Source organism: Apus apus, chromosome 2 (genome assembly GCF_020740795.1).
Source record: "Apus apus isolate bApuApu2 chromosome 2, bApuApu2.pri.cur, whole genome shotgun sequence".
Lineage (NCBI taxonomy): Eukaryota > Metazoa > Chordata > Aves > Apodiformes > Apodidae > Apus > Apus apus.
In genome coordinates, this window is record NC_067283.1 from 48,693,238 (window position 1) to 48,718,260 (window position 25,023).

A 25,023-nucleotide genomic window follows, 5' to 3' on the forward strand; every position below is an offset into this window, starting at 1 on the left:
ACTGGTCTGGATTTTAAGGGACTAGGTTCCTGTCATTTTTCAACCACATTTCTTTCCACATATTTTTCCTAATTGACCATGTCTACATATTGTCCAGGTATTGAAAAGACCAAATTTTGCTCTCTGTAATACCAAACTCCTGAAAAGAAACATTTTGAAGTAGAGAAGTAGAGTTCATTCTGAAAAATATTTCTCCCCACCAATATTCTGATCTGGCAAGCCCAGCAGTACAAAAAGTGAAGAAGCCAAAACTAGGTAGTCGGTTTAAAATGTCTGGTCTGAGTACATTCACTTTGTTGTTTTCAGCAGCTAAAAAAAGAACAAAAATAACTGTAATCTAAGTTTCTTTCTAAAAATCATCTGTCGTTTTTTGTCAGAAGTAATAGAAACATTTTTAACAAACTGGCTAAAAAATGAGGTGTGTTTTTCTCTCATCAAAATTCAAAATCCCATGTATTTTCTCAGTACTTTGGCCATAATTTTTCTCCTTCCACAAATTTCTACAGATGTACTGTATTCTATGTGTCTAGTGCCTTGTATGTCAAGGAAGGCTGAGTTATAATAAGGAGGCATGTAGAAGAGGATTTGAACCAGATTTGCTCATGCCAATTGGAGACATCCGTTTCTGTACCATGGGAGGTGACTTTGGGGCCAGCTATGAGAGAGAGAGGGAGTGAGAATTGAACCAACATGTGCCAATGGGGTGGTGGCCTTCTGGCTACTCCTAGGCTGAGCTGAGCAACATGGAACACATTCCCAACAGGAGGTACCTACTCACACTTGCCTCCTGACCCCATATGGCCCCAGAGGGGGATGTCAGTACCTTTCAAGGAAAATCCAGGCCATCCTGTTTATCCAAAGTAGCCAAGTAGTAGCACTGTGAGGGTATATGGATAAAGGTGATAGCCCACCCATACCACAAAGATCCTCAGGGGTTTTCCTTTCAAGCATCTACTTTTGAGAGCAATCCAAAAGGTCAGTAGTAGGAACAGGCAGCAAACATGGATTAAATCTTCCTGCTACTTTGTCTTCCTTACCTCAGTGTAGGAAGCATCAGCGGTGAGTAGAGAAGGAGGACAGCAGGTGAAGATAGACAAGGTAATGGCAGGGACCTGAAGTGCCTGCATAAGGGGAAGATGGTCTTTGTGGGAGCAGAGAGGCAGCAGAAAATTAGCTGAAAGATAGCAAAAGCCAATTCCACTAAGTTAATAAAAGACTTTTTATCAGAATAAGTCTCTCAACTTGTATTTCTAAACAGACACTTGAAAATGTTGGTAGAGGCAGGTGTTTCTCCAAGTGGACCAGGAACATGACCAGAAATATCTTCAAGGGACTGATGAAGCTTTTGCTCCCTCTGTTGCAGCCTGTGGAAATAAGGTCGACCCTGTGTATGAAACTCTCCGCTTTGGGACTTCCCTAGCTCAGAAAACCAAAAAAGGCAGTTCTGGAAGTGGGTCTGAGTCTCCCAACAGGAACTCTGTAAGTATCCCACATTTTTCTTTCATTTTCTTTGAGGGAGAGCAGCAAATATTAATTCACGGGAGTTTGTATCAGAGTCCACAAAATTATGTTTCGAACTGTAAAAAAAAATCTCCCTTCCAGCTTCCAAAATAAGAAATTACGTTATTTTTGCAAACTTGGGGTTTAAGAATCTTTTAGGAAACTCTTGAGAAAAAGAGAAAAATACAAGTTAAATAAATAATCTTTTATCAGATTGGAAAAGGAAATTACATTATTTTGATTTTGCATATCTGTGTAAAAGTGGAACAGAGATTTTTAACAGTCATGCTGGAGGAGACGTGTCCTGCCTGCTGGTAGTGGTGAGCTTTTACCCTTCAAACAAGTGATGGCAGTGGGTTGGAATCCTCAGAGGCTAGATTTAAAAGTACAAGCTCCACAGTACAAGCTCAGCCAAAATTAAGTCACTTCTGCTGCAATTAGACAGTGGACTGTCATCTCCGCCTGTGCCCAGCTAAGACTAGGGAGAGAGGCATCACAGATTTGGGCTCCTCTCTCCGAGACCTAAATGCAGGCAGGTGTGCTCAGCTTGTTGTACCCACTCTCCCCTATAATAAAAGTCACCCTCTTCAGGACTAAGGCAGAAGAGCTAGAGAAGAAGGACAAGGGAAACGATAGTTCCTTTAGCCTTGCCTTTGCTAAATCCATACCTAGTTCAACAATAACACCAACATCTTCCTTACAGAAATTATTATTTCAACAGTATTGGGACCTGTGAGGTGAGGAGCTCATTCAGGGTCTTGAGGGAACATTTCATACCCTCTCACTTCTCAAAAACAGGCACTGAACCCTGTGCTTGGGGCTCTCTTTTTTCCCAAGAGATCTTCCCAACTTCCCTCCCTTTGCCAAAAAAAAAACAAACCACTAAAAAAAACCACTAAAAAAACCCAACCACAAACAAACAAAAAACAACAAGCAAACAAACAAACAAAAATACAGCAAACAAATAAAACAAAAAACAACCTGTACACACTCCAGTAAATGCACTGGAGGCTAAAGCTTATTGTTGTGTCTAAAAATCAGACTCACATTATCTGACATTCTCTCCTGCACTCACCTCAGAATAAAAATAACCAGGCATAGAGGCGTGATGAGATTTGCTCCCCAGGCCTTAAAACAGGCACTTAAATGTTTAATTTAAAGTTGTGCTAAAATCTGATTGTGTTTGGTACAGCATTTCCCTGGCACTTAAATGTATGCTCACTCATATGGCTGAACTGTAACCTCAGGTGGTATAGGTGGCCTCTAAACAGATGTGTATTTGTGTCAGATGGGAAAGAAGCCAGACAAATTTAAAAAAGAACTAAGTGAAACTTGCAAGGAAGTTATTAAAGGACATGTCCTCTATCCACCCTTGTTCATGCCTTAAGAGGAATTTGGTAATTTCCATTATTTTTTTAAATCCAAAGTGACTCTACCACCTGTCACTGTAATTACAATTCTTTCTTTCAATTATTTAATTTACTTTGAAACAGAAGTTCTACAAATGTAATTATTGCATTCTAAATCAATAAGGCATTATGCTGAATTATAAATGACAACTCAAGCATAGAAATCACAAATGCTGTGTCAGCTTGCTCTAGGGAGCTGATCATAACTAAGTAGGGAGTGGGTGTAGAATGAGGAGCACAAGTTCATTATGGGAATTTCTCCACGGTATTGAGGCTGAGAGAGCATATAACACATGTCAGTATACAGAAAACAGAAGACATTAGAGAACTAGATAAACAGATGTAAAACCATAATTTCTATCCAGGCAAGCCTGTGGATCAAAACAAGGATTAAAGCCAGGGGCAGCACAAACAACCCTGATCTAACCCAGGCCTACCCTGATGTGTAACTCAGAAGCAGGCACTGACCAGAGCAGGGATATGACACAGAGCCCTTAGAGTCCAGGTAAAAATGCACCAGAGCATTTGAGCTGGCAGCACATGTGCAGGTAATAACAAACACGGACAAATATCTTTCGTCAGTGGTTCTCGCTTCTGTGCTGCTCTGCTCCTCTCCAAGCAGAAGCAGCAATGCAAGCTGTGAAGCTGACAGTGTCACTGGGGCTTTGCAGCTGGTCTATGCCCCAGCCCTGGGAGCTGGGGAGTGCTTCAAGGTTCTGCCAAGTCACCAAACCAGGCATACCAGGGTCATGGCAACACCTGGCATCCTGCTTCACTTCGCAGGTGGTGTCCAAGCTGTCAAAGGACTAGCCTTGGGTCAGAGTAGCTTAGCTGCTCCTGATGAAGTTATTATTAAAAAGGTGATTAGCCTACAAGCCATGCCTCTACAGCCATGAAGCTTTCAGGACTGAGGTTCATGTGTTTGTGGAGAGTAGAGGTAACTGTCTTGCTCTAGCCAAAGTATTTTTAACATGAGTGAGCAGTGTGGACACACCCACTGTGATTTCTCATCTTGGATTCTGCATTTCCCATAAAAGAAAGTGGCCATATGCTCCAGATTTACTACCTACTGCTTTCTTCAAGAATGTGCTTTTGCAACCCACATTTATACAAAAAGTCACTTGAGGTGAGTAAATGTGATTCCAGTTTTTGTTAGTTTTTCAGGGATCAGATCTTCTCAAAAGCAGCTTTGTCTCTCTGTCATTTCTATTAGACCATTTGTCATACAGCTCTTGACTGAAAAATCATTAAAGGTAACTGAGGTTACTTCAGGAGGTTTTGGATGAGGTATATACTGAAGAAAAAGACACTGCACACCCGTATGAAGTATGAAGCTGGTCTATGAAGACTGAAGAACATGCTGTAGCCATGAGCTGAAAAATAACTGGGAGTTACCATTGCAGCAAAATCAGTCTTCCCCTTCTCCATCCAGCAACTAGAAATCCTTAGACGCGCGCTACACCGCCCCCGTGCTAGAATTGTTATTGCAGTGCCTTGTCACCCAGAGGTGACCCACTTGTGCAAGATGCCAGACAAGCATGACCTGCTGCAAAAGGCTGAGTCTAAAAACAAGGCATAACAGAGCAGTAAAGTAGAAGGCTCTTCAAACAACAAGGGAAACAAGATAACCACAAGATATCTGTAGCATAAATCTACTTTTAACCTCTTTGTTCATTAGTATCTTTAGATGGAGGAGTAGCTAGGAAAGTATTAGATAAAAAAAGCTTTGTTATCAGCACTAGTAAAAGCAGGAAAAAATGTATAAAAATCTAAAAAGCAATTCAGATTTTGTGATGCCTGAACAAAAGCAGTGAACGTTCCTCATTTGGCTATTCTTCCTGCAATGCAGACAAAGGTCTGTAAAGCAATGGACAGAGCTATGTGCACATTATAATTATAGGCTGTCATGGAATAATGAAGTCCTCTCAAGTGTCTTAAAATCCTGTTAACTAGAAATAAATAAAGCTTAGGAGCATATAAGGATTTAGAGCTTTTCAGATTAGAGAGACCACCTGACACAAGTTCAATGTTTGTGGGTTTTATGGTTATCAAAGACATTTTACTCAAAAGAAGTCACATGTGGGGAGTTCAGATTCAGACAGAGTTGTTTGGAGCAGCTCCTGGCTCCTGTCAGGCTATACATGGGAAGTCAACTATCCAACCAAGGAATCTGGTGCTTTATGCACAGTATACTTCTGAGCCTTGGAATTATGTCATCCCACATTTTCCTACACCCTAAAACAATGGGTCCCTAATAATGATTGACATTAAAATGTTACAAATAAGAAATTATAGTGGTTCTAACAACGGTATTTCCGAACTGTGCCAGCCAGATGACTGTTTAAAAAGAGAGGGCAGATATTTAAAGACTGACTTCACCAACTCCATCAAACTCCAGCTTCTTCTTTCACAGTGTGTTAACAGAATTAAAATCACCCTTACTTTACAGTTATTTTACTGAGTAATGTATTCAGGGTTAATAAATAATAGTCAATAGTTTCAATTAATGTCCAGTCTCCTTGGTAGACAGCTATTTAGTATACCTGCAGGATGTACGATTTCCCCCAACCCCTTTCTGTTTTATACAGAGAACCACATTAATGTAATCCTTTGGTCCTTAACTTTCACTTCACTTTACTTTATACTGCAGAAATCTTTTGTAGTCCAGACTGGAAAATTGGTCTGGAGTTCTCTCTGGGCTTCCACTGCTCCTTGTGAAGCAGGTATTTGTTGTGCATCACCAGATACAATGTTTTCTGTAATCCCATTATGCTGACTTGCTCTATTCTAGTAGAACACAAGTACTACATTCCTCAAAAGCTCTTGTATGGTCTTATTTTACCTCACTGCTCACTTTTTCTGGCTTATCCCATCTCATTTGTTCTTTCTGTCTCTGCAGACAGCGGACCTGGCAGAAGTTCCTGAGGAAGGTGATAGCTCTGCAGGCACCCTTGACACAAGCAGGAAACGCAGCAACAGTGGTGAGTGTTAGGCCAGGATAGCATCTTCAGATGTATGTGCCTGTGTACAACCTGTTTCAGATGTTTTTTGGGGTTTTTTTATGACATGTCCATGTTTTAACATTATTCTGATTTTCAGAGTGGGAGGTAAGTGGGGCACATGTTGATACAAGAATCTGGGGAGTGCTTTTTGCCATTCAGATGAAATCCAAGCCACCAGTTTTTTAATTTGTTGTGTCCAGACTGTACAAAGTTCAGGTCCATTCCCTATGTCCTATGCTTTATGAACATGGCTGTAGACTAATCCCTTAACATACTTCAGATCCACATTGGGAAAGTGGAGCAAAAATAATACTACTCTTCCATATGTTTAACTTGTCTATGTCTCTATATAGCCATCCTCTTCAGGACAGGAAATGAATCATACAATATCCATGTGTCTGTAGAATACCCAACATGATCAATCCTGGTTATAATTGCAGCTTCTCAGTAGAACTACAGAATGTGCCCAGTAATATTAAGAGCTCAATTCCTTTATCTGCTTTGTGGTGCAAGAGTAATGTTTTTACAGTATCAGTGTGATGGGATTTCGAGACCAACTGAGAGCTTAGTAATGAAATCTCAGCCACTGAGGAATGGTGTTTGTGACCCTGTTCTTGAAATCATTCATAATGAGGGAAGCACTAAAGTGCAAAGTTTGGAGCACTAAGCAAAACTTCAGGCCCAAACCACCTGAGCAACTTCTCTAACGGCACCTGAAGGCTGCTTTCCTCAGTCTCACTGGAGATGTTGTGGTATGTTGACCCTGGCTGGATCTTAGAATCACAGAATCTTAGGGGTTGGAAGGGACCTCGAAAGATCACCCAGTCCAACCCCCCTGCCAGAGCAGGATCACCTAGAGCACATCACATAGGAACATGTCCAGAGGGTTTTGAATGTGTCCAGTGAAGGAGACTCCACAACCTCTCTGGGCAGCCTGTTCCAGTGCTCTGTCACTCTCACAGTAAAGAAGTTTTCTCTGATGTTCTGATTTTCTGATGAGTACCAGTTGCCCACCAAAGCAGTTCAGTCACTCCCCTCCTCAACTGGACAGGGGAGAGAAAATACAATGAAAGACTCATTGGTTGAGATAAGGACAGGGAGAGATCACTCACCAGTTACTGTCAGGTGCAACAGACTGGACTTGGGAAATATTAATTTAGTGTATTACCAATCAAATTAGAGTAGGATAATCAGGGCTACTTCACTTCTGAATTCTCTACCTCTTCCTTTCCAGCAGTAAAGGGGGATGGGAAATGGGGGTTGCAGTCGGTTCATCAATATTCATTGCTGGTGGACTTGGGTTTGGCCTTGGGCTTGGGCTTGGCCAGCGGTGGGTCCATCTTGGAGCTGGCAGGTGTTAGCTTTGTCAGACACAGAGGAAGCTTCCAGCAGCTTCTTGCAGAAGCCAGCACTGTAGCCCCCCTGCTACAGAAACCTTGCCACACAGACCCAATACAGATGTGCACTACAAAAATAATTTGCAGTGAGCATGGCTTTCTTCTGCTAGTCCCCCAGTGCTCCTTACATGCTGCTAGCAATTCCAGTAAGTGAAACGCCAGCTTCAGCTGTCCATTCCCATTTTGTGCTACCTCCTTCTTCCTTTCCTCCTTTCATGGTCTTATCAGTTCTCCTCACTGTGCTCAGTCATTTCCTTCCTCTCATTTTGTGAGCATCCCACCTGTGTTAACTGCTTTCTCCCGACAACTTTTTAGGTTTTCCTGCTTTGCAAGTGCAAGTTGATCTGACCTGGTGAAAGATAAACAATTCAGTCTGCTTCACGTTGTTTAATTGTGCCTACCTGAGATAAATTTGGCCCTGTTTTGGTTTTTAGATAAAATTTTGTTTCATTGTCCATCATTTCTGAAACCCAAAGAAACTTTTTTTTCTGAGTTCTGCATTCACTGAATGCACTAAGAGGCATTCAAGAAACTTACTCAAAGAGATTAGTTTAAAAACTCAGTATGTGTCAAACCTCCAAAGAACTTCTGTGGCACATTAATGATTCCTTTGATCAGCACTGGCTTTTTTACAATCCACCCTTCAGAGGCTCAGGCTATAAATTATGCATCAGTCACTCAAAAAATTTCCCCTTGGTAGATTTTTAATAAACTGCCCGCACTGTTTCCACACTGTTTGTACAAGCTATGAAAATGGTAAAATCCTTTTCAGACTGTAAAAATCCCTGCTTGTGTGTGTGTGTGTGTGTCTGCTGCTGCTAGGGCAAACAAATGTAAAAATTGAAGAATTTCTGTTGTGCAAAGACATGAACTACATACTTCTATGGCCTTTAGCTTCAAGTGCCTCCTAAAAATATCCAGAGACCAAGACCTAAACAGAATTTCAAAATTCAACAAAGTAAATTCAAAATGTTGTTACAGTGTGATTAACCCCTCCTTTTTCCTCAGTTGTCCACTGCCTCTTGTCTTCTGCAAAACAGATTTTAGGAAAATGTACATTTGAGAGTCTTTGCTCAAAGGGAAACGGCAGAAAAGAGACAGCCTGCAGAAGGGAGAAAGAATTCAGCACGTGTGGCAATGTAATTGCTCCTGTAGACTCCTATGACAACAACTTCAAGGGAAGATGCCTTCATTCATGCCCTGGTACACATACTATTTCCTAGTTTACAGCTAGCATACCTAATTTCTAGCCTTTTAGCCTCCTCTAAGCCAATTATACTCCTTCATTGCTGTGAATTGTCATCTGTATTAGAAGCCCCACAAGCCTAAATGTGCACTGAGTGACACATACGAGCCTGCTATCAACAGGGACGTGAGCACTTTCCCCTCAAGTCAAATATGTGATGTCCTCCCTGCAAAGCCAGGTCTGGTGAGCACTTCCCAGCAAGCATAAGCATCCAGTCAATCTTACCCCCTCCCCACTCTGACACTTCTTGGGTCAGCTCCACAGTTCACGAGCTGTATCTTAGTAAGTCAGCTTTATTTTCTGTCACCAAGCAGAAATTACTCCAAAGTTGCTGCTAAACTGCTTCCACTTTGTCTGCTGAATGACCCTCTGCAAGTACAGAATGTTTCTGGTTACCCAACTCATTATTCACCAGAACTTTTTCTATTTGCCTCCCTAATTCCTTTTCCTCTCAACACAAAAACCAAAGCATAGTAATTTGAGTAGGATTTAAACACTGCCAGGTTGTAAGGGCAACATTTTACCTCCCTTTATACAAATGTCAGATATACATTACCTCTATACCAGAAGATACAGGAAATTGATTTTATTTTAAGATTTTTTTCCCTCTGGTACTTGTGACAGTTTTCAGGGTCAAAGACCCTCTACAACAGGATTTGGTGAGGAGCGCAGTGAGGCCCACAGGTCAGCTGCAGTCAGAACACCTGGACACAGTTTGGGGCATTTTCAGATTAAATGCTGTGGGCATGAGCTCACATGCTGTCTTCAGATACATATATTGGACTTTATGACTACAATATTGTCTTGCCTTTCATCAGAGAACGTGTGCTTGTGTGTGCTTGTGGACGCATGTCACTTTGTACAGAACCTTTCCTGTGCATGTTTTAACTGCCGTTCTAGCCATCTTTCCTCTGTTACAAGAACAGTACATGTTTTCAGGGTCTAAGTACAACTCTCTGCTATTAAGGAACCTTACTACTTCACACACAAATCTTCTACAAAGAGTGTTTGATTGTCATTTAGAATGTAGAGTAGCCACAGAAATATGTGTTAATGGAAGAAAGGGTGAGCAAGCGAAAGAGCAGAGAGGGAAAGAAATTCAGCAGTTTGGTGCCCTAGAACTTTCTTTTCCCTGAACACATGTTACTGTATCACAGAGAAACTAAAAGAAAATGCACTCAATCAACCAGCTACTTATTACAATGTTGGAGATTTCCAAATTATTAGAGACTACAAAATGCAGCTTCTGCTCAAAACACCTGCAGAGGTAAATGGTGGGAGAAGATGCTGATGTTTTTAGCTTCTTAAAGAGTCCAGCTATTAAAATCCTGTTCAGACTTTATCCAGAAGCAAGAAGCAGTGGGCAGTTCATAAAAAAGTAATGGGGAGATTCAGTCAATATAAAAAAGCCACTGCGTTTTTTTGTAAGGAGAAAACCAAGGACAGGAATCATACAGCTCATGAAGCAATAACAATAGAGGGTAACTGATTAGATATCAGGTGTGTTAGGTGCTGTGACCACTGTCTTATTCTGTCAGTTTCTGATGTAGTAACTTAGAAGCAAATTTTTACACGTATATGCCTGTGCCTCAGATAATCCATCCCAATTGGAAAGCGGTTCAGGTATCTCATATAAAATCAGAGAGAGAAGCAGTGAATCCAGTATCCCCCAGGCAGGGACTGCTGGAGAGAGAGCTTGAAGAAAGCCAGCAAACATTTACAGAGAGAGAGTCAGAGAAGGGGAAGAGGGGGATTTCACACAAACTTCTTGGAACATGGCTCATATACGGTCATCAGGTTTTGCAGGTGCTTTTAAACAGAAATACTGCTCATCCTAAACACAGCATTCAGTGTGAGGAAAAGGCTGCTGGACTTTAAATAGTAATGTAATTAGGAGACCTAAGTTCTATTCCCAGAGCTCTACTTGTGTAATATTCACCTAATCAAAATGGTTATTTATTAGATTGTAAATTCTTCAGGACAGAGGTTGGTTTGTACCATGTGCCAGTCCTAAACATAGATTTGTTGTGAGTGGAGAAAGGGTCAGAGATGAGCACAAGGGATCAAATAAAGTAAGGGGGGAAAGAAAGAGATTAACAAAATAAAGGTGATCTTGTTGAAGTCAAGAGTCTTAAATATCCATTATTATTATTATTACTATTAATAATAATAATATTAGTCCTAAAATATCATCTGTTTTCTTTTTTTCAGTGTTTACATACTCTGAAAATGGCACAGACCACTTTGGAGAAGAACCAAAAAGTATAAATTCCCCGGTATGGACATAAATTTTGTGAGAATGCAATGGGAATGGGAAGTAATATAAAAGGCTTGCTTTTATGGATAGTTGAGGACCTTCAGTAGGTCTGCTGGGGCACTATTCTGGAGAAGCATCAATATCTGACTGTCATTTTTACACCATTTCTGAGGCACTGGACACATCTGGAAGCAATATACAGGACTGGATGGCTCCTTGGTTTACACATTAGTATCCCTTTTACATTCTGTTTATTACAAATTGATATTATGAACACAAAAGATCCAGTGGGGAGGCCATGTCATTACAAATTTGGAAAATTATTTGAGGTTTTTTTAGGTGTGGGGTTTTTTTTCTCTCCAGGTTACCAGTGGAGAAAGGGAAGGGAGTGAGTAGCCAGTCTTGTTTGTGGGAAGCCTAGTCTAAGCAGCTGTCTGCTTAAGGAAGTTATTTTCCCACTCTGTTTTTTGAACCTGTGCACTGTACAGCTCTAGCTTCATCCATAACAAAGACTAGACATCTTCTATAATGCCAGTAGTATATTCCTGGGCTCTTAAGAGTCATACATTAAGAGCAATCGAAAGGCACAATAATTTTTAGGATATCACCCAAAAGACCAATTTCTGCAGATTTTTTGCTTGTGTTCTTTCAAAGATTGGATTTTGATCTTGGGGTTCAAAGAATCTTATTTCTAAATGAAGATAGTTACTGCCTTAGTGGCTTACAGTGTATGTTAGCCATACTTCTCCAAGGTCTGAAAGCAATGAGATGATTCTGTCTCATTTCTTGGAAGGTCAAGCCCTGGTTCTTCAGATTCTAATAAAGAGAACCAAGTATCTGTACAGAACAATTATTTACATTTTCTCTTTCTCTCTCTCTTTTTTTTTTTTTTATTTAAAGGGACCATTTTATAAAAGCACGTTACAAATGAACACCTATGTTGCCTTGTACAAATTTGTACCACAAGAAAATGAAGATTTGGAGATGAGGTAAAGCTTCAAAATATTTATTATTTGCTTTGACCTGTGCAAACTTATGCTCATATGACTGTATATGACTTCAAGGAATGGAGAGTTCATTCTGACATTTGCACTGAGCATTTTTTATAGATGTAACCACTTGTAGATAAAAAGATATTCTCACGGAAAAAAATGCTGGTGGGCAACATTTTCAGCAAGGACACAACAAATTTAAAGTTTCAAAACCACTTATGTTACTTTAGGACCAAGATAGCTTTCAGATAGAAACTATTCAGTCTTCAGTTGCTTTGTTTTTTCAACCAGGATTTTTCAACTAGGAATTCCTCACCAGCTCTCATGCTAATGCTGAATGTTTTACAGGTCTTATTTGATTTTCCCTCATATTCAGATTATATCTTAGAAAAGAGAACAATGTCCAGCTCCTGGATGGCAATGTTTTCACCTAAGAAAGATGCATTCTGATCTTTGCAAAATAACCTCAGGAGTACATTCCAGCTTGCATGTTTGTTCCATGAAGAGGAGCACCACTCAGATGAGTCTGCACTGGACTACCATTCTCACCAACTCATAGCAATCCAGAAAACACACCTTTCTCCAAAATTCTCCTGTCCCTCATATTAAGGGAAAAAACAACCTGTGGTCTGCAACATGGACTGTCATGACTAACAGGCTCTTTCCAGAGATACCAGCCAGCTTTTAGACTACAGTTACTGAGCTACAGCAGCGTTCGCCAGAAATTCAGTGGTATATGTGTTAACATTGTTTCATAAGGGATGCCAAATAGCTACTAATGTTGTTTGCTCACTGCAGTGCCAGGCAGGATTCAGCTCAGTTGAATTTCATTTAATGAGTTGCTGGAGGTGGGTTCAGCATAGCAATGCTATCAAGACTGACAAGCATTGTCCAGGGAACCCAAGTCATGGAACAGCCAGACACTTATCAGCCCTAATATAATGAAGGCAAGTAGCAGGGGAAGGAGCTTAGCAAAGTAGAAGAGTTAAGAAAGATACCTGGAGATCTTAGCTCACCTCTGAGGAGATTCAATGGGTGGCATAGTACTGCAGTGGAGAGGGATCTGATTGCAGCAGCATGTAGTGCTTGCCACAACCTTGATTTCTTCCTCAACAGCAGGAGCAGCCAGTAAGGTTTTCCAAAGCTCTGTCATAAGTAAAGTGGGACATTCCAGTAATACACTTAGTCTCAGGTATTGCCTTATTTTACAGTAAGTAGAGAGTCCTGGAGACAGGCAACCCCAGGTTTCAGACACTGCAAAGAAGAGGAGAGAGAAGGGAGAAGGGAGAAGATAAAGAGAGAAGGGAGAAGAGAGAAATGAGAAGAGAATATTTGGAAGGGGACTTCAACCATCATCTGTGCTTGCCTGCTCTCTTCAGGGCTGATGAAACACCTGTCTTGCCACCTACTGAAATCTAAAGCAGTGATGAAGAGTATCCAGGGTTATGATTTACAGATTAAAAAGATGAGATGTGAGAGTTATTCCAACCAGCAGTAAACTACAAGCAAGTAAACTACAATCCCCTTTCAGGGATTAGCAGCCTAAGTCTAGGAATCAAGAGTAATAGCTGAGACTTCTATTTTGAATGCTTTTTGGAGGTCAGAGACATCAGAAAGTAAAATCTGCAGGTCTTGCATCTAAAAATCTCAGTGCTCAGACTACAGAAGTAGAGACATTTTAGGTTCAGTTGCCATCTTTCTCTGACATCCAAATAGATTTGTATTTTCTAAGTTGTTTTTCTAACAACCAAGCTGAAGAATATTTGGAGGATGGGACTTTCTACATCCTTCTTGTTGAAAGTGTTCTTGCATGCATTGTAAGAACTCCAGTGGTATGACAGGCTAATCACTTTGAAGTGACAAGATGGGGTCCCTCAAAACCTCTCTAAGTGTTTTATATTAAGTATTTACTGGACTAAGGGACACAGATGTCCTTTCCCATGGGAGAAATCTTTCACCACTAGGATACCAAGTTGTCCCTTTTCTCTAGCTTCCTTTCTCACCTCAGTGACATGTAATCCAAACTCACTGGAACAGCTACCTGAGGAAGACTTGAGGAAAATCCTATCCTGTTGCCTTATTGAAGCTGCCTTTCTGTGAAAGCTGGAAAACTCTAGTTCAGATGAAGGAGTGTTATAAGACTAAATGCCTGTTTCTCCAGTATTCAGCAAAAATTATAAACACTGGGCAAGTGGATCACTCCCACCTCCAGCTGCATCCTAGGCAGGCCCACAGCTTCAGGGGATGCTCTGACAGAGCCCATTAAATTGACCCATTATCATACTCCAGATGTGTTTGCAAGCTCTTGTGCTGATACCTTGACAATACAGTGAGCCTAACATGATATACAAGGAAAGCTCAATAATTAGGGGCCAACCATTATTTTCACTAAGATCAAGGAAATGCCTCTTATCAAGCAGACAGAGCTTTCTGAGCTTAATCCATTTGGAAATGGGCTGCCGCCTACGTTCTACAAGTGCAGTGCTATTGTAATTGTATAATAATGTTGATTAAATGCCACCAATGGGGGGAAGGAGGTCAAATAACTGTTCAACTACCTGCATAAAATCAGCTCAGCACAAATTGCTATTAGCATTTCCAGCCAAATTATTCTTCTAGCTCTGCTTTGGAACTAGTCAGCTGGATGCTGATACTTAGCAATTACAATACTGCACCACACATTATAAAGGTAAATATGTCCCATTCAAATAAAAAAGACATTCCTGGGCAGAATTATATCCCTGCTGACTAATTGCCTTTGTCAGTTAAATAGAACTATTTTCCTGCTGCCTTCCTTCTGCAATCACAGCTTGAAAACACAGATGATAAAGTAGTGTGTCCCAACAATGTGAAATGTCTTGAAGTACCAACATAATGCCTGTAACAATTAAGGACAGTATTTAAACCAGTTTGTTATCAGACAGGAAGTAAAAAATCCAGTTCATAGTTGTCTCAAAATAAAGATCTAGTCCCAGTATATGGAGACTCTCTTTCTATATCACCTTGTATGATTTAAGAAATCCTTGCTGCCTGATTGAGTCTACCTGAGGTGAATGCTCAAACAAAATGACCAAGGAAGGACCACCTTCTTATTAGAAGGTAACTGTGGGAGCTGATGCAGCATAATAATTAAGAGTAATCTTAATCTTCTTTTCCCCTTCTAATTACAGGCCAGGAGATATGATCACTCTTCTGGAAGACTCCAATGAAGACTGGTGGAAGGTATGCGCTAATTATATTTTATCTATCTGTTTTCTTTCCAAAGGAAAAATATGTTCTTTTCAATACTGAATTTGTGTTAAAGCTACTGATGTTAATTACCTTCTTCTATCAATATGTTTTCTCCACAGGGGAGAATTGATGACAGAACTGGATTTTTTCCTGCAAACTTCGTTCAAAGAGTACAACACGATGAGAAGATTTACAGGTGTATCAGGACATTCATTGGCTGCAAGGAACAGGGACAGATAACTCTGAAAGAGAACCAGGTAAATTCCCCAGTTCCTGTGCCAGATCCCAACCAGATTTGAGCATCAAACATTCTGGCCAATGACTGGAGAGTAGGTTCTGCAAGTTGAACACAGACAGGTGCTGTTCACTGCAATTTTATTATAAGATTTATTTTTGTATTGTAATAGTGTCTAATAGCCAGTTAACTGGGCACCACAGGGCTCAGTCAGGAGTCTGGGACAGGCGCAGACTTAGCCCCTGACATCAATAAAGCAAGGTTACTAACAAGGAAACCAAACCCAACCAATTTCTGTAGCCTTCCACTTTTTTAAGCTGTCTCACACACAGTTCTTGCTGCATGATTTCCTACTCTGATTTTACCCTCACTTGGATATGTACAGTTCTGTCTTCTACAGCCCATAACTTCTGCTCTAGCCTACCCAAATTCATTACCACACATTCTACAAATACTTCTTCACATGACTACTGGCTTTGATTTGACCTCTTTTTACAAAAGAAAAAAACACTGTTTTGAAAAGATATATGTAATATATCATCAGTGTTTGGAAAATTATCTCTTCAACTGCCTCTAACATTTTTGGTCCTGATTTTCAAAGAAGTCATAATAATATATTGTTTGGATGTATGTTTTTACTCCCCTTATAACGTCCTACTTAAATAAAGGAAATATCCTCTTTTGAAATAGCCTGCTCACATCCTTCATTGGCAGCCTCTCTGATATGTGCAGTCACACTAATACAGCCTAATTTAGAGTTGGGCTTTTTGTGATTAAATGAAACAATTGATTTTAAATTGCACCAGTGATCTTGTGCAACAGAAATTACCCCAAACCACAACATTTGTAACAAGAATGGCAATCAGAAACTGTCTGCCTCATCCAAATGTGGACTGTGAGTTTACGTAAAGGTCAGTGCAACAGATCCATTTTGCAATGAATGTGTTTTATAAATATCACTGATGTAAACTAGCCCTGTTACAAAACACATCTCCCAGCCAGCTTCTGCAGTGACTGCCAATAGGCCATTGTTTGTTGTGATGACCACAACCTCCAAACCAGAACTGTCAGCCTGGCTGTCCCCTTGGCACCACATCTCAGGGGCAAACTTTGCTCTTACTGCAACACCCGGACACACAGATTTCAAAAAGAGTGGATTTTAACTACATGTACATTAGCAGCCATGTGCAAGCCTGATTGAGGCACTCCAAGAGAGCCTGGGACTGGATTTAAACACATTCACCAGGTTATGCTCAACAAGGCAGGATTGCAAACCGGGTCTCCAGCCCCAGGGGATGCACCTGTCTTGGGTCTTCTGATTAATCTGGATGCTTTGTTGCAATCTCAGGTTTTTCACCTGACTGCCTAGGAATTACTTTATGTAACCACACTTTTCATCCTGGGATACTCTAAAAGGAGCTGAACTTCCAAGAGCATGAGTCAGCTGCCTGTGAAAATCAATTGCATCATGGTACCTTATGCATTCAGACTGAGTCACTTAAAACAAACTGAGTGCTAAAAGTGATTTTGCATTTTTTTGTGTCCTCTCCAGCAATAAATGCTGCACTTCACAGCTAGGCTTAAGGGGAAAAAGGTCTTTTCCCAGCTATCTCTGATACTCATTGAAGTCAATCTTGCTGAACAGAGAGGGGTGTCCCCATTCGTTCAGAGGTATGGAATGGGACACAAGATTTGCAAGAGTCCAAAACATGAGCACAGCCCAGTATGCATCCAGTTTAGTCCAGGTTGTCTTTAAAACCCTAAATAATGCTGTAGGTAAAACAAGGTGGTGTCCTCGGTCCAAAAGCTAATGAATTAGCTGATATAAAACCTGTCATCATAATTTGCACTATGGCTGAGTAAGTTTGAATACAGAATTACTTATCATTTCCATTCAAAAAGCTCACATAGGCAAAAACTTTAGTGCACGGGCAACAGAAGATATAGAAACTCACAGTGTCCCTGTGCTGTCATTCTTACAGAGAAGCAGAAGACTTCAGCTTTCAGACCTCTTGACCTGGTACTGTTGCAGGCTCCTGGACAGCTCTTGATGTTCTACTGTCCTCATAACTAAATTCCTATTTCATCAGAACCAATCTGTGGCTGACAGATGGGTTAAATATACAGGACAGAGAAGATAAGCAAGACAGCTGCAGAAAATTAGAGCGAGTTCGAAATTGCTCCTGGACAAAGAGAATTTGCCCAAATTCAAAGCACAGGACTTAGAAGCACAGAAGAGCATTACTGACTATGCAGCTTAAAGGATCCTTTCCTAATCGCTCATCTCTCCCGTCTGCTGACTGGCATGTAAAAAATCCTCAGGGCAGATGTTGACAAGTTCAGACAACAGTGATGATCTGAACAGTTGTTTTGTTTTTAGTGTTTTGGGTTTTTTTTTTAAGAAAATGAGATGAAATAATGGGAAAATGCCTTTATAATATTAGATGTCACTTTCAGCTATTTCTGAAGATCTCTTGATAACTGAGAAATGGCCTGAGATCAGCTTTCTTACCTGGTGGCTTACTCCACTACTAACCTCTTGAGGCAGAGTACAGGGGAAAAAAAAAAAACATCAATGGTTTGTATCCATTTGCGTTGCTGGAGATGGCTGCTCAGTGGCTCACTTATCGTGTCAAGCCAGCAGCTTTCCCACAAATACATGCCAGCTTGAGTAGTTGCCGTTTTAAGCTGTTTAAAATTTGATCCAGAGAACTGTGATTGCCTGGTGTTAGCTGTGGCATCTTGTGCCTTCAAAACTGTCACATTTGCTATCTGTCACAAGGACTAGTCCTCAGTGATAGCTGATTCATCAGGTGGAGACCAAAACTCTGGACGCTACCATACACTTATCTGGGGGTTACTGATCTAAACCCACCTAAGAATGTCAAGAGGCAAATCCCATTTGTGGGGGAAATCCTTGGTAGCACTCACAAAAGAGGATGAGGATGAAAGTGGTCAAAGATGGTGGTGTGTTCCCTCTTTTCTGCAACTGCAGAATTTGGAGCAGATCCAGGGCTTTTCAAAGCTCCAGCAGCTGCCACAGAACCAGGGGACTTTCTGAGTCACACAGGATCAGGAAAGTATGGCATACTGTGGCTGAGCTGCCTCTTACCCCAACATATCCCCTTCCTCGGCCTTCTATTCCTCATGCCTAGTGAAGATCTAAAGCTATCCCTATAGCAGAGCAGTCCCACTGATATGAAGGATCACTCAAACCAGCAACAGGGAAAAAAAAAAAAAAAAAAAAACACCTCTAAAAAAGACCAAATCTGCCATCCTTTTTCACTCCAAAGGTGAAGAAAATCAGTGTTCAGAAAGTTCAGTATATTTCTTTTGTCTGCAAATCATTCTGCTGACAGTAGAAGGCATAAGGGAAAAGCACTGTGTTTTCACAATATGTTCCTCACAGCACCAGAGGTTAAGCAAGAAATGCAGCATGGCTACTGAGCAGTGCAGAGCTGCTGGAGGTTGCTTCTGAAGGTCTGACTTCTTTGGGTGGGTTTTTTTGGTCCATGCAAAAATCTGGAGGTCTTGCAGACATCTTTAGTTAGGAGGAAAGTACAGTGATGGAGTCAAGCACTCATTTTAATCAGCCAGATCTGATTATGGAAAAGCTGCAAGGGCTCTTTTTCCCATGCAGCAGCAGGGATAACCGAGGAGGGGCATCTTTTAGCCAAGATGCTCTTAACCACTCTTGGATACTTTACCACGCTCAGCCATCCTGAGTATGGTGCTTCTTTGTAGGCTTTTTCTCCCATTGTTAAAGTTTTCATAATCTTCCTCAGAGACACACTCCAACATCTGGCAGCAGTCAGAAACTCCTTTCTGTGGACATGTGCTTCACACTTCTCTGCTTCCAATGGTGATGAGACTGGAGAGGGAGCAGCTGCTGTGCTAGGGATTCATGACATGATGAGCTTGTCTCTTTTGAAACAGTACCTAAATTAATCAGCATTAATTCCATGCCTCTGCCATACTTTCTGTGTGATTTGGCCCAAGAAACAATACATTCTTTTTTTTAATCAGCTCTGTTGCTGTTCTCAGTCATCCTGCCCCAGGGATCCATTTCAGTTAGTATTGACTGTGTAGCTTAAGGAAGACAATTCATTAGTCCTTTTGCTTTCCAAACCTTTGTTTGCAGGTGCAGAGATGCACCTGACCATTTCCAAATACTGTAGGTAGCAAATATGAAGCAGCTTCACCTCCATCTTATGACCTTTCACTTCCCTCTGGCAGCACCAGTGTTGTTAGTAAATGTTATGTATTTAATAACAGGAGGACAAGCTGTCCCAGCATTCAGATGTGGAATTGATGTGTCACCATACAATCCATAACAGTCATACTGAAATGCATTTCACCAGTAACATTTTTGAGCCATTTTTGTTCATTTCATACCCTCTGAATTATTGTCATTAAATGCTGTTAGCACTTGTCAGATACAGCTTTTGTGAGCGTAAGTCCAGACAGCTTTAAAGACCTGGCACTGACATCATGAGAAATTAGTGAGTCAGTCTCAATAGTACCATCAATTTTATGGCTGTTTTTTAGGACACACATAGTTCCTTGGTACTGGTGTTTGAAAACAATTATTTTGTGTGGCTCTGAGCTCAGCTGCCAAGTAAAAAGTAGCTATGTCACTAGAATTCCAAAATGGCTCAGCCATTACCAAAAGTGTCTCAGGATGGGCCCCTAAAATGGAAATACCTGAGATCACAAAATCCTTCAGGAAATGCAAACCTTTACCTTTGTTTCGCACTATTGTAAAGACCACATGGTTTCACCATAATTGCCTCCATTTGAAGTAGGTGTTACAGAAACATACTCAAAGAGCTGGATTCAGATAAAATACTGTGTTATCCACAACAGGCACAGGCACCTGTAGGTGCAATAGCTGAGTAAATAACATGACCGACTGCCCATCTAGGAAGTACTTGGGCTCCTTAAACATGCAAAAGAGAATATGCTTGCATTCAGATCAGCTGTTACAAGTAACTCAGCTTGGCACCATGATTACCTTTTGCCACCAAATGTTGAGGGAACCAGCTAGTTCACGGTGTGAAATACCCAATCCTCTCATACATAGACAACTAAATCACAATCATGACAGTAGGCTGAAGTAATAATTCAAGCTTCCAAGCCCTTTATCTGCCATAAAGTTCTTGACACCTTTAATGTCTCTCGTGTGTATGTGGCACTTAAGAGAGGCAGTGGGGAAAGGTAACCAAGTATATGAGCTTGAATTTCTTATCAAAGCAGAGAAAGACTAAAAGACATTGTTCTGCTTATAGAAGCAACTAGCAGGATATCTAACCCACCTGATTCATAGCCTGGAATAATTTGATGCTTGATTATGGCAAAGAGTTCATTATTTTCTTACTTTCTTTGCTTTCAGATTTGTGTCACTTCTGAAAAGGAACACGACGGCTTTATCAAAGTATACAGCGGGAAGAAAAAAGGCTTTGTCCCCATAGACATCTTAGAAAACATCTGATTTCAACAGCCTGCTTGCTGCAGTAGGAGCCCTTTGTTGGCAATGCCTGTCTGCCTCATCTCACACTGTGTCAACCCAGTCAGGCTGTCTTGCAGATGTTCAGGGAAACAGTGAGAAAACTGCAACTACAAGAAGAAAAAGACATTTAGACTGCCACAGCAACATTAAGAAATTAGAAAAGTGGAATGTTTGAAAGAAAATATAGTCAGAAACCACTAGGGAAACGAGAGGTCCTTGGATACTCACAGGAATAAGATAAAGAAAAAATAAAATCTGGGCTGATTTCTAGTGCAAGACGGCTGTTACAACCCTGATGGAGACAGACAGCTTGTTCTGAAGGACTAAACTCGTGTCCTGTTCTTGTGTCTTACAAAACTGTTGGACTGCTTTCTTGTTTGAAGTGTGTATTTAGGGGGGAGGGGGTAAAATACCATTCAAACTGTCCCTGTACTACAGTCCAATGCTTGTAGTCAAGTGTGGCTGTGGTTCTACAGTTTTGTCCCTGGTATCAACCGCTCAGTTTGAGCACGTAATCCTGGTGTGTAGTCTCATAAGAAAGCAGTTTGGAGACACCATGTGAACGTCAGCCCAAGAAACGCACTGTGCCCTGGAAGTCGGCAGCTTTCTCTTTCTGTGCAATCTTCCCATATGAAAGAGTAGCAAAATTTTTGTGTCCTTTGTTGTCTCTGTACATGAACAAAAGCTCTCAGCATGTGTCGGGTGTGATGGCTGCTCTCATTGCTCAAAAACAGCTGGTCCTCCAGCTATTCACAAGCCTGTTTGGAGGCACCCTTCTGTGTTTCTGCACCTTTGCCTGGTGATACAGGCAGTGGGTGAAGTGCTGAGAGAGAGCCACAGGCTTGAAACGTTTTATATTTTTTTTGTGTTTATTGCACTTACAATATTTTATATATTAATCCTATTTATAAAAAAATAAAACAGTTAACTAACCCCCTGGAAGTCTGAAAGTGCTAGGAAAGGACAGACTGCACACAGAAATGAAGTCTCTAGTTATCAAAATCCAGAACTTGTGACAGAAAAGCACTGAGTGTCTTAGCATTGTGTTCACACACCAAAGGCGTCTTCTTCATTTGCTAGATAGATGTTTTGCAGATTCAGCAGTAAATACACTGCCATTGATTCCTCCTTGGCATAAACCACCTGAGTATCCTGTAAAACATCTCCACCCCAGTGACACTGTGCACACCAGGCCTGGTTTGTCCATGTAATCCTTCATCTTCAAAGATGTCTTGGACATGTGAATCTTTTGGTACCTGGAGAGCAGTCTGTGGGAACTGTGGTTCTTGTCCAAGTTGTACATGTCAGCCAGTGCCAATCCTGCTGTAGAGCAAGGGCCTTATGAGGCCCTGTTTAAAGACAGGGAACCTAATTTCCAAGTATTTAATTGGATGTAATTGCACCAAATACATTTAAACAGCTTAGCATGTATTACAATGCAGAGATTAAGTCCTATCCTAAAGCTCCCTGCTGAATTCATGCCTTATTGGACCATCTTGAGACTGAATGCTAGTCTTTAAAGCAATTAACCACAAATTGATGTCCTAAATCTTCATACTGCAAAAAGAAATTCACATGCTGCAGGGCTGCCCTATTTGAATAGCTGATCTTATACAAAGCCTTATGAAACCCAGTGCCACTCTACACATGACCAGAAGTTCACAGAGCAGATCAATCTTCAACCTCTCAGAGAGGCATTTTGCAGCTCGTGTATCTTGTATTTAGTATCACTCAATTATAGGGGAGGAAGTTGTAGGGTTGTCAGCTGCTGAAACGTGGTCCTTCATAATGTAGAGTGGTCTATACCAATTACTAATGTCCTCGTTGCTGATCAAAAGTATCCGATTTCATATCTTCTGTGGGAATATCAGCAATTTATAAATGGGGTGGGTTTTTTCAGTTCAAACAATGGACATTTGCTCAGCTCATTTTCCTAAGTAACCAGTAAACTCAGTGGGAGGAAGAAGATTCTCATAAGCCTTAAAGATCAAGAAGAAAAGCAGTTGAGATGTATTAATCCACTCTGCTCTGTAAGATTTTTATTTTTTTTTATATTCACCCATTCAAAGGAAAAACTCATATGTTCATTAGAATTAAAATACTTGCTACTTTTGATCAGACTTTTCAAGTTGGCAAAGGAAATTGGTTTCAATCGATACATTTGTGCTGTTGTTTACATGATTGCATCATACTGTGATTCCTATTTCAGTCTTCTATGATTTCTATTTATCTCTACAATGTGCATCATACTATTCAAAGAATTATATTAATATTACTTACAACTCACAATGGCCTTTAATCAATGTCAGTTTGATTCCTTTTGATACTGAGCAATAAATAATAAAGTGACTGAGTAAAAACAAAACAGACCTTATGTGGACTGTATTACATCTGAGAAAACTTTGCTTCTAAACCAAAGCTTTCATGGTTATCCTTTCTTTGTGTTGTTTGTTGGGGTTTTTTTTTGTCTTTTTACTGGGCTTTTGCTGCCATTTGATATGGAGATGTAATTTATGCCTAACTGAGCAAGAAGCACATACATGAGTCTTATTTTAAGCATGTAATTCATTGGCTATTTGCATGCTTAACCCTGAAGTGCTTTGCTGAATTAAGGTAAATTTCCTCAATTTTATTTTGTATGCCTTACTCTGAATCCAGAGGGGTATCCCATATTTTTTTTCCTACCATATGCAGTTCACAATATATACTGCATTAGCAAGCAGTCAGAAGTCAGACAGAAGATGGAATGGACTTTATCTGACATATGATTAAAAAAATTAATAATTTTAAAAGATAAATGCTGTTCACATTTAATTTAATATTCTACTTAATAAAGACTATGAGTTGGTTGCAAGAAGAAGAGAAGTGTATGTTTCTTGGCTTCTTTGCATCAGACTGTATCATTTTCAGTTATTCACCTTCAAGAACTTTCACTAAACTCATCAGCAAGGGGTATTATTGAGCATTCTCATTTGAAATCTGCAGCATTTGCATTTGCCATGTTTAGCAAACCATTTCTGAAGTACTTCTTTTTCAATGTACGTGGCATGTGTTGACTCAGAGTGAAGTTTTGTGATAGGGCTAGTCTGAATATTTGTTTCTGGCAGATCAGGGTGTATTTATTACAAGAAGGATGTGGACCTGTTGGAGCATGTCCAGGGGAGGGCAACGAAAAGGGTCAGAGGGTTGGAGCACCTCTCTTATAAAGACAGGCTGAGGAAGTTGGGGTTGTTCAGCCTGAAGAAAAGACTTCAGGGGGACCTTACAGTGACCTTCCAATACCTGAAAGGAGCCTATGAGGAGGCTGGGGAAGACCTGTTCACAAGGGCATGTAACGATAGGACAAGGAGTAATGTTTTTAAGCTAGAGAAGGGTAGATTTATGTTGAACATTAGGAAAAAGTTCTTTAATATGAAGGTAGTGGATCACTGGAACAGGTTGCTTAGAGAAGTGGTGGAAGCCCCATCCCTGGAGACATTCAAGGTCAGGCTTGATGGGGCTCTGAGCCTGGACAGTGTGAGATGTCCCTGCTTATTGTAAGGGGGAGGGACTAGATGACCTTTAGAAGTCCCTTCCAACCCAAGACATTCTATGATTCTATTTTAAGTCATTCAACGTCTCATCACAGCATAGAGCAGAGTATTTTCATAAGTGCTAGGAACAGCTAAACATGAGCTGTGGACAAGCTGCCTGAATCATGATTCCATCTCTAAGTAACATAGTATCTCAGTTTATTATCATCTTTCTCTACACTTGGCCATTTTGACTCAGTGACTTTCTTCAGAGACAGATGCTGCTGCAGTGCACACTCGGCTGTGAACTCATTGCCTGAAGGGAACAAAGACACTTAGTCCTACAAATACTGTGTATCTTTAGCACTGCTTACAGGCCTAGGGGTTTTTTTGTGTGTGTTCGGTTTTTTTTGGTCGTTATTTGTTGACATTGATTCAACCAAATATAGCACCCAGTGCCATCAGAGGAATCTGCACAGGGCCAGCAGGCAGGGACATTGGAGATTTGAAAGAGCCATGACCATCTAAAGAAGTCACAGGAGACCATGTAGGTTGTCTCAAATGGCACTAGACATATGTCTTCAGAAAATGAACCCAACTCATTAATTTAAATATGTGCAGACAAGTCTGATTTATTGAGCACTTAAATTACATTGTTTTTTCTCTAAAGGACACTGAATAAATGCAGCAAACCATATCAATCTTGTCTCATTTGAGTCCACAGTAAAAAGAA

General features: G+C 40.6%; 1 protein-coding gene across 1 annotated transcript in view; it reads left to right on the plus strand.

The window, feature by feature from the left end:
- Positions 1-23,638, plus strand: part of STAC (SH3 and cysteine rich domain) — a 72,322-nt gene extending 48,684 nt beyond the window's left edge. The window contains exons 5-11 of the mRNA XM_051612400.1: positions 1,364-1,479; positions 5,809-5,890; positions 10,766-10,830; positions 11,712-11,800; positions 14,974-15,025; positions 15,154-15,291; positions 20,662-23,638. Coding sequence (XP_051468360.1) covers positions 1,364-1,479; positions 5,809-5,890; positions 10,766-10,830; positions 11,712-11,800; positions 14,974-15,025; positions 15,154-15,291; positions 20,662-20,760 — 641 coding nt within the window. The 3' untranslated portion in view covers positions 20,761-23,638. The remainder of the gene's footprint in view (positions 1-1,363; positions 1,480-5,808; positions 5,891-10,765; positions 10,831-11,711; positions 11,801-14,973; positions 15,026-15,153; positions 15,292-20,661) is intronic.
- The last annotated feature ends 1,385 nt before the right edge of the window (positions 23,639-25,023 follow it).